Source organism: Tetrao urogallus (genome assembly GCF_951394365.1).
Source record: "Tetrao urogallus genome assembly, chromosome: 14".
Classification (NCBI taxonomy): Eukaryota; Metazoa; Chordata; class Aves; order Galliformes; family Phasianidae; genus Tetrao; species Tetrao urogallus.
The window spans coordinates 11,711,386-11,721,351 of NC_136827.1; the positions used below are offsets into that span (position 1 = coordinate 11,711,386).

At 48.8% G+C, this 9,966-nt stretch overlaps 1 protein-coding gene across 1 annotated transcript in view; it reads right to left on the reverse strand.

The window, feature by feature from the left end:
- The window catches only part of GALNT10 (polypeptide N-acetylgalactosaminyltransferase 10), a gene marked incomplete at both ends in the record, with an annotated part of 76,632 nt that extends 69,658 nt beyond the window's left edge, over positions 1–6,974 (reverse strand). Inside the window, one exon of the mRNA XM_079542597.1 lies at positions 6,795–6,974. Coding sequence (XP_079398723.1) covers positions 6,795–6,974 — 180 coding nt within the window. The remainder of the gene's footprint in view (positions 1–6,794) is intronic.
- Between the last annotated feature and the right edge of the window lie 2,992 nt (positions 6,975–9,966).

Consider the following 9,966-nt stretch of genomic DNA (forward strand, 5'->3'; position numbering starts at 1 on the left):
GATGCAGAGCTGCCAGCAGATCTCAGACATGGGAGCAGGTAAGTTCCCATTCTACCCAAGATTTTAGAGAAGAGGGGCTGCCCAGTAACATCTTGTGCCACACTGACTGGTTTTACTGACTGGTAGTTTTCTCCAGTCATCCATCAGACCCTTTAAATTTGGCAAGAGAAGCACAGTCTGACAAGTCAGCCATAACTTGATACCCAGTACTGCTTGTATTTCTCACAAAGCTGTGTAATAAACACTCTCATCCTTGTTACCTACCTATCCAGTCGAGGTAACACAAAATAACACCACGAGTGTCAGTTACACTGATAGGGGAGATACCATTACCACTGAGAGGTCATGTTTTGTGCTGAATGGAGCAGGACAAGTAGCACTTTCTGCTCCCCAAGTTGTAAGAAGTCAAGAGCAGCACGCCAGATCTGTTTATCTGAAGGTAAACTCCAAAGGAGATAACAAACGTGAAAGTTTGTTCATGGCAAACAAAATGGAAAAGGCAGTCTTAAAGGAGAGCAGAGAATTACAAAATCGAGGGGGATGTGCTCTGATTTCTGGATCAGGGAATAGAGAGTCATTGTTATACTCCTGAAAGCGACTTGAGCATCAGGATTTGTACAGGTGTCTGTGAAATCTGATGAACAGATTCACATTTCTGTTCAGTGCCAAAAAAACCCATTGACAGCATTCTGCAAACAATCTGGGATCTGCAGTCAGAGCTTCTTTCGCAGCCCTCTCTAGAAACAGGAATCCCAGATAAAACTGCATATAAAGGGAATACATGAGCAGCCCAACCACACCAGGCCAGCCTGAAGTGGTTCTGTCCTGGGAGGCTGGTTCAGATTAAGACAAAGTACAAATTTAGGGCAGAATAGTCACTCCTGATTTGATTCCAGATTAAGAAGTGCTAGATACAAAGCTAGTATCTATTCAGCTTTAACAGAATCTACATAAGCGTTGCTTAAATGACATTTAAAAAAACAATCATTTCAGTAGTCATTGACACCTGCTTTCTATTCCAGTATATCCCACCAGATTATCTAGATCTTAATCCACTCCGTTATGGAAAAATTCCTTTCCAGTTTTCTAAAAAAAGTGTGCCAGAAGACCTATATGTGCATTTCAATCACTAAACACGAGTGCTTCTCTGCTACTTGTCCAAGATCTCATATGCACAAAGCTATTGCAGCCACCTGTCCCTGTGACTGCACCGTACAATGCAATATTTATGGTATCACGCAATTTAAAGCGGCACAACTTACTGAAGTTAATCCACAGAGAGAATAACATGGAAGACACGAAGCATGATGGACCCTCCAGAGAGGCAGAGTCCTTTGACAGCCAATGTCACAACTGCTCTGTTCACATGTGTTCATACCTCCCTGATGTGCACTGCACCACTGAGCCCCACGCACTGCGTTCTGGTTATGGCACACTCCATAGGAGCCTACAAACGTCAGATCTCCTGCACTGAATGTGATGCTACGTGAAAGGTGATACTACCTCAGTCTGGTAGAAAGCATTTTTTGCCTGACTTCAACACACCATCAGTGATAAGGAACTTTCCAATATTTTCCCAGTTGGTCAAACACATGGCAGTTTGCTGGCAGGAAATTTGTAACTACAGTTGCTCATAAATCTTGCTGTCTCACCATCTGATCCCTGCTCATACTGGGAAAACATACAGCTCTGCAGATTGCTGTGTGATTACGGCTTTCACTGCTGACCTACGGATGTCAGGAGCCAGAACATTTTCCTGCTAAAAATTTCCTTTAAAGGAGAGTTAATCATGGCAGTGCTTAAGAACTGCATACAGAGGATGTTTCAACGGCCAGCCACAGAACTACCTGCCCATGGATCCTCTGCCCCAGGGCAGAGATAACCCTGTGGGATACGAGTACAAGACTCCCCCTGTTTTCACACAACATAGGGGAGAGCTAGAACACAGCCTGTTGGTTCATTCAATGATGTGTTACCATCGCGGTTCAGACCACCAGCACAAATAACGAGATCAGTGAAAGCTCTAACTTCTTAATCAGCATCTTTTCCCAGGTTAACTTGGGACCTCGCAGCTGCAAGATGGATTCACCACTTCACGTACTCTGTGCTTCAAAACTCTTCCCCCCCTGCCCTCTTTCCTTCTAAGACAGAAACTTTTGCATAAGCTCACTCTGTAGTACAACATTTAGTCAGCCCAGGAAAAACTGCTTATTTCACAACTATATTGAAATAATGAACTTCAGAGTAGCCAGTTCTAGAAATTGGCCACACAAAAATAGCTGTTTTAGCTCTAACTTGCATTTCATTCCTTACATTCCAATTGTTTTACACTGTGTTTATCAAAATAAGCTTTTCTAAGTTTGCTTTTGCATCAGCTAGGAAGCATCTAGCCAACACAAGCAACAATGGCAGCCTCAAAGGTGTCACACAGAGCCAAGCTCAAAGTTCAGCTGCAGCACCAAGGGCCAGTGTGCCACTGCCAAAGACTCAGGCAGCACGACAAGCTGGCTTTCTGCTTACCTCTGGCTGGCAGAGAGCAGAAAGGTTTTCCTCTTCTCTTCCCAAGCCCTGGGGAAGCCTTCCAAGCAGGGGAAGTCTGCAGAATCACCCCATTCTCAAGCAGCATGTGCCAGCAGCAACATGAAGCTGACAGCCAGAGACAGTTTCATAGCTGCCCCGGGGTTGGTATGGCAAAGCTGATCTTCCTCTGGTGAAGAAGAGGTGAGCAGCATTCTGGAAGCAGCACTCGCTGCTCCCTGCTTAGGTTGAAACCAGGGCTGCTTTTTCAGCAGTACAGCCCAGACACTTGGAACTTAATTGCACCAAAGCCAAAGTTTACAACCCCAAATTGCCCAAGGGCTGCGTTCTCACAAGTCTTCAATCACATTTGAAGCCTGTGTCTCATTCACAGCCCCGAGCAGCCAGGTAGAGCTGGCAGCAGAGGGCACCACACAATCAGCTTTGTGATTTATATACTTCCATCATGCTCACAAGTGATTTTATAGAGCACAAATTACTACTACAACAAGCTACAGGGTGACTTTATAAAGCATGCATCATATCAAATGAAATGCATAAAAGGAAAGGCTGCTAATTTGCCACAGTGCTTTTATCCAGCAATTCAGAGAATGAGATGTTCGAGCTTAATCTCTCCTGGAGTCCAGGCACCACGTTCCCATAACAGCACACACCATGCAGCGCGGATCTCCAGCGCGGCCAGGCAGGTAGTGAGGGGGATCTCTGCAGAGGATTAGGACTCATGCAGCTATCACATCAGCCCAAGCACAAACTACCAGCCCACAGACTAACTCATCTGTGTCTTACAAACCGCAGGACCAAACAGCAATTAAATGTTTGAGCCGGCGGTGCCCAGCAGCCTCTGAGGCAGAGAGCTGAAATTCAAGAGACAAAAGGAACAGGCTGATTTCTCTTGAAATCCTCCACGCTTGCAGATCATGTTTTTTTTTACCTACCGAATACCTTTTTAAAAATATATAAAGAGAAAGATGAAACTACACCAAAGTCAATCTTTATTACATTCGCATGCTGATATATGCACGCTGGTGAGGAAAAAATATATTGAATATATGAAGCTAAGCCAATACTTTTGTTATCAGCAGAGCATTTTAGTACCTCCATCCTGTCATCCCTATCGAGAGCCACCACCCCACCAACCTTGTTGCACACACCATGAATAAAGGACTTCATATTGCCTGATGAGCAATCGTAAATCCATTACGATAAAGGATGCTTCTGCACATGCAGTCGTAGTCGAAGCAAATCAATGCAATATTGACACCTGCAGCATGACCTTGGGGCAGGTCCGCCACAGCTTGAAGCCATCCCTTCTCTGCAGGGTGAGACCCAACCAGCAAAGCTCCAGAAGAAGAAACCCAAGGGCAGAAAGAAAGAACCCAGACCTGAACCACGGTGTCGAAGCAATTCTGTTAATTTCAACCACCCTCAAAGTGTAACTGCAGAAACAATTAACTGCCCAGGAACTTCTGCAGAAACAATCCACCATAACCTTCTCAGGAATATATTTACATGGCTCCTGGTTGCTTAACTTTCTGATAGCTCTGTTTCAGGCACTAGAAAGATTAAACAAGTCAAAGATAGCCTGCATGGATACACCACCCTTATGAAAGTAACACGCAGCACAGGTGCACAGCTACGCAAACACCACGCATGATTTAAACATCCAGATCTTAACACTGCAACTGTATACTCCAGGAATTCTTTTACCATTTTAATCCAACCACATCTTAAAACTCCTCTCTCCTTTTGCTGTAACTCTGGAAGATAACATTACTGAACAGCAGCGGTATTCGAGAGAAAGAATGAGCAGGAACAGAGATCTCATTGAAAACCTCATTTTGTATCATGTCTAAAATGCCTCCAATACAGACATGAGCCTGCACGAGAAGGCAAATTAAAGCCAGAAATAGACAAAAAAAAAAAAAAAACAACTCTTTTCTGACTGCAACGAATATTGATTTTTATGATATAGCCTCCTATGGTCTTACTAGGTTTGGTGTTAAGAAGTCAGACCTTCTGTACGGGTTCATGAGCAAGCAGACAAACAGCACATTCATTACAAGCTGGAAGGTGATGAGCTGTACAAAACTGTGAATGGCTGTCAGGACCATTGGAATCATCAGCACTGAGAGTGCCCGACAAACTCTCTGCAGTCAGCTGGCAGATAACTCTATGACAACAGTAAAAAAAAAAAAAACAAACAACCATTTGTTTTATCTTTATTCTGCTTCATCTGAAATTATTTTCACCGTGGCAGCCAGCTGTCCTTCGGGGTACGTTTTCCATTGCTCAGTGTAACTGCAGCTATCACTTCAGGGCCCAGTCCTTGAAAAACACACACATATGATACACCGACGCCTTTGCTATCAGACCCACTGTGACCCACAGCTCCACATTACTGAAAAGGGAAGGTTGAGCCTTCATCCTGCACCCAGCAGCTCTGGTTTGCACAAGCACTGGAGCTTTCATTTCAAATTCCCCTGCAATCAGCACAAATATTTCCCGCCCAGTTCAACACACCCACAAAACAAAACAGACCTCAAAATTTATGGACAGCTGTCATGCTTCAAACAGCTATAGGATAAAGAAAAATGGAACAAACACTTTGCATAGCGCAGGTAATATGACATATCTTACTTCTGAGATGACTGAACATATACTGAAATCAGCAGTGATGCACTGCGCTGTAGAAACTGCCAGGCTTACAGCTCCTCTTACCCAAAGCCCACAGCTCAGGGACCATTTTGGAAGACCAAAAGAAGAAGTAAGCCTGTTACCATCTTTTCTGCTGGTCTAGACTTAGCCAAAATTAACTGCTACCTCCACAGCAAGGAACTTTGAAGCCTCCCAAGGATAATTACCAGCTTCCTCCTTCATAATGCCTAGAAGCCACGATTTTACATTGATCTTCACCTTGCCAAAACACCAACTATGCAAAGCTGTGCAGCAGTAGCCTGCAGGGCTGGGTTATGTCAGCAATGCAAAATAGGCTGCCTGCACACAACACGAGCCCAAGCACAAGTACCATAGGCTCTTGCTACAAGCACTGCGCGCATTAAAAGGATTTCTGTGCAGTCTTGAGGGTCAGCTGCACAACCACTATATGGCACACAACAGCTTCTTCCCCCATCAGCATGGGACACGAGCAGATAATCACACCAGGGCTTAACCCCAAATGGTCACATCTGGAAAGCATTTCTTTGGGAAGGAAGAGCCCCATCCCAGCATGGCTATGCCTTGTTCCAAGAGAGGAACTGCCACAGGAAGTTTCTCTACCTTTACGGTGCAGTCATAATGCAAGTCTCCAAGGAGGGAAAGATTTAGACAACCAAGAGTTTTAAGTGGTCCTGAAGAAGGAGAGTCTTGTGAGACAGCAGCTGAAATGGTAGTTACACACTGACATTTCAAGCTTTCACATCCCCATCATTCTTAATGGTACAGAGCCAAACCAAGAATTGGATAAAGAAATTACATTGCCAGAAGTAAAACAGCTAAGCTGAGCTTACAAATGTCTGATTTGGGTGATCTAGCTCTGCTGTCTCTCACACGGAGAGGAACGGTTTGTCTGCTAGATGTGCAGCTACCCCACCGGGACAAGGAAGGAACGCAGCCACTGGCTGCACTGTCACTGAGCAGTGGGCACACAGTGGGAAGAGCAGAGGGACCCGAGCTCGTCCTGTCCTCAGGGAGGGCTGAGTTCTGCAGCTCCTTGCCACACGGCCTGGGGGCACCAGGTGTAACAGGAGCTGCTCGCCGCCTCCACCTGAAGCAGGGGAGGAGAAATGGAGCAGACGGCTCTCCTTTGGGAGGCAGAATCCTTCGTGCTGTAAGGATGGGACAAGCCTTCTTTTTCCCTAGAGCAAAGAGCTCGCTCTACTCCCTCACCGCGCTCAGCCGAAAGGCAAGCAGACCTCCGGATCCACGGCAAGTACCGGCGTCCCACCTGCAGCCCATCCCCGTGCAAAACCCTCGTCCCTCACCTTACGTAAAGGCAGACCTCACGTTCCCCACGAAGAGCAACGACACTCCCCAGCGCATCCCGCTCAGTCGGGCAAAGCCTCCCCCGGCCCTCCCCGCGCCGTTTGGGATGGGCTGATCCCCCCGGGCAACTCACAGCCAAAGGGGAGCGCTCAGCCCACCCCCCCCCCCCCCCCCCCCAGCCCCTCGCACGCAGGACCGCAGCGCAGCTCAGCGCTCGCCCCCCGCAGCCGCTCAGCGCGCCGCCCGGCCCCGCTCAGCACACCGCCCCCACTCACCGCCGCCTCTCCTGCCGCCGCCCCCGGCGGCCCCACGGCCGCCCCCTCCCCGCCGCTCGCCCCGCCGCCCTCCAGCTGCCGCTCGCGGTACAGGGACCAGAGCCCCACGTTGGGCAAGAAGACGAGAGCGGCCAGCGCCAGCCCCACCGCCTGCAGCAAGCGCTTCTGCTTCCGCCGCATCGGAGCCGCCGCCGCCGCCGTGAGAAAGGGAGGAAGAGCGAGCGCGGAGCCGCCCTAACGGAGCGCAACTTGCTCAGCGCGCGCGACGGCGGCGGGCGGCAACTCGGGCACTTCCGCTCCGTTCCGCGCGGGGGGCGGAGCAGACGAGGCCCCGCCCACCCCGCCGGGAGGGAGGGAGGTCCTTCCTCAAGCCCCGCCCCTCCCGGCTGGACCCGCGGGGGCGGCGCGGGCAGCGGCGAGCTAATTGCGGCGGAGCGGCCCCGCAATTAGCGCCCTGGTGGAGATCTTCGTGGTAATTAAGCTGCCTTCCTCCGGCCCATAAACCACATGATGGATAGCCACGGGATGGCTCATTTGTTTATTTATTTTCTTCTTTTAAATAAGCAAGCGGCGGCTTAAATAAACCACATTTCCCGAAATTAAGGATCATTTCTTAATGGCAAAGAGCCCTGGGGGTGAGCAGCAGCAGCAGCGAACCCCGTGCGAACAGCAGCACTGTGACCGCAGCACCCTGCAGTGCTGCCGGGGACACAAACACGGCCCTCTTCCAACGTGGAGCCCCGAGGGAAACGTTCCATTTCCTTGAACAACAGCAACAGAAAGTACGTGAGAACGTCACGACCCCCCGGCAGAGCGGGTTGGGGTATAGCCGAAGTTCTCAGCCCGCTAGGTGGCGGCTACCCGCACGGTCAGGCGCAGGGAGCCCCGATTTCGGGGAAAACACAGAATTGGGAGGGGAGTTCTGAGCTCCACTCCTTCATTCCTATTAATTATAGATGAGAATTGGTTACCAGCTTATTTCTTTTCTGGAGCTGTTAGCGCTTGCGTTGTTCCTTCTTCAGCAGGGACAACAGAGCCCCGAAATTCCCCTGTTCCTGCCCCAAAAGCAAAGTGAGTGCTATTCCTCATCACTGAGCATCCCCCAACAGCACTGAGAATAAAGCTGCACTCGCATTACCCACCGCATCCATATTCCTGTGGGCAACACTGATAGTAGCTGGACAGTTGGACTAGATGGCCGTAGAGGTCTTTCCCAACCTTAATGATCCATCCCAACCCATCCCACCCAGGATCCAGGCTGCAGAGCTGCACGACCTCCGAGCAGACCACAGAATGTTGTGCTGCCATCTGGACCCTTATAACAACAGCCCATCCCTTTGCTTCCGTGCTCTTTGAAGAGCGCTGGGGAAGCAGCAGACGGTTTTGTAGGTATGCGCACAGGATTACATTCTGCCCTTGGCAGAACATCCTCATTTATATAAAGAAATGACAGCCACAAAGTTTGAGAGTTAATTAAAACAAAGCTACTAGCTGGCTTGACATATGTTTAAATTTGGGATTCTGAGCCTGCTTGCTAAATTAAATGTTTGCTTCGTAGATTGACTACGGCAGAGTTGCACAAGATTTAACAGGGAACAGAATATGTCCGATGCTGCAGGTAAATCAGTGCTGAGCCTGGGAGCATCCTGAACGATGAAAGCAAGTGAAGAGCCACGTAGGAATTGCAGTGATTGTACCTGAAATGAATGCCTCAGGTTTTCCTTCCCAAGTCATTGTGGACTGCAAAACCACGTACAGCTCATGCAGCCATACGTAGAATCGTAGAATGACTTGGGTTGGAAAGGACCTTAACGATCATCTAGTTCCAACCTCACTGGGGTTCAATCCACCAGTGGGGTTCTGATAACTGAATGGGTTCCATGGGGTGAGCGAGCAGGATGTGGGTGCTGCAGCCATGAGCACACATTGCAATGCCCATGCCCTCCAGTTGGGACCTTTCCAAAATTTGTCACAGGGGGGACTGGGGGACCCAGCAGGTCCCCAAGCAGAGCCTGCAAGCCAAGAAAACCTGGCTTCAGCCAAAGCCACGGGTGGTACCAGCACACGGCTTTGGCACGTTGCTGTAACACTGCCTCACTGACTTCTTCCACTAACCACCCAGCATTTCTTCCTCTCCTCTTTCTCCTGAAGTTTCAGTGGAGATAGCTCTTGTTTTGGCCTGTTGGATGTAATGCTGTGGGGATTAATTGGGTGCATGCAAAATAAATGTGGATTTGTTTCTGAGACGGAAGAAAGCCTGTGGATGTTAAGCCTCGAGCTGGAAAGGGAAATGGTATACCTTGCTGAAGCACTTTTCAAAACAAATATAGGATGAATTAATCACTGCTCAATCCCCATTTGGAAGCTCTCTTTGCTAGCAAGCTGGGTCGCCTGGCTTCCAGCTTGTGTGCTGAGATGCTGAGAGGCAGAATGCAGCAAAAATGGGTAAGGGCCGGTGCTGGCCTTGATTCTCCTGCAGGGGTGGGTGTGGAAAATGTCCACGAGCTCCGTGTCCCTGCTGTGCCTGCTGTGAGGTCGCATCCAGGATGCAGCTCCTCCACAAACCCTTTGGCTGGGCTCTGGGTGGGTGTTGGTATGCTGGCAATGCTCCTTTCTGCAAATCTAGTTTTTAACCAGGAGGAGAAAAGGAAAAAAAAAATATATCTCTAAATAATAAATGAACCTCAAACATGACCGTATCACAACAGGACTTTTTTTTTTTTTTTCTTTGGCATTGCTTTATCCTTCAGCATTTATTGGTTGAAGTTCAGCTCATATCTCACGTGAATGGAATTGATTTGTTGTTTCTCTTTCCTATATTTTTCCCCCAGAAAAGGGAACATGCTGTGCTCAGCAACAAATCCACCTGTGGGCAGGAGTCAAGCCCTGCTCTGCAGCCCAGCAGATTCTGCTTCTGACATGCTGGGGTGCCCCCAGACCTGAGGGATGGGCACTGGAGATGCTGCAAAAGCACAGGTGTGCTTGAATTGCTTGAGGAGGTGAGGGTGACTGCAGGATTTTTAAAAGAAGATGTGAGCCCCTGTGGGAGGGCATCCAGACTTTGCGGGAAAGGGAAAAGAGCACCAAAAGCAGTGGAGTAAGGGAAAAACTTGGGAAGCAAAATGCGAGTTCTCTGTGTTGAGACTGACTTTGAGGTTAATCTGCATGGGAT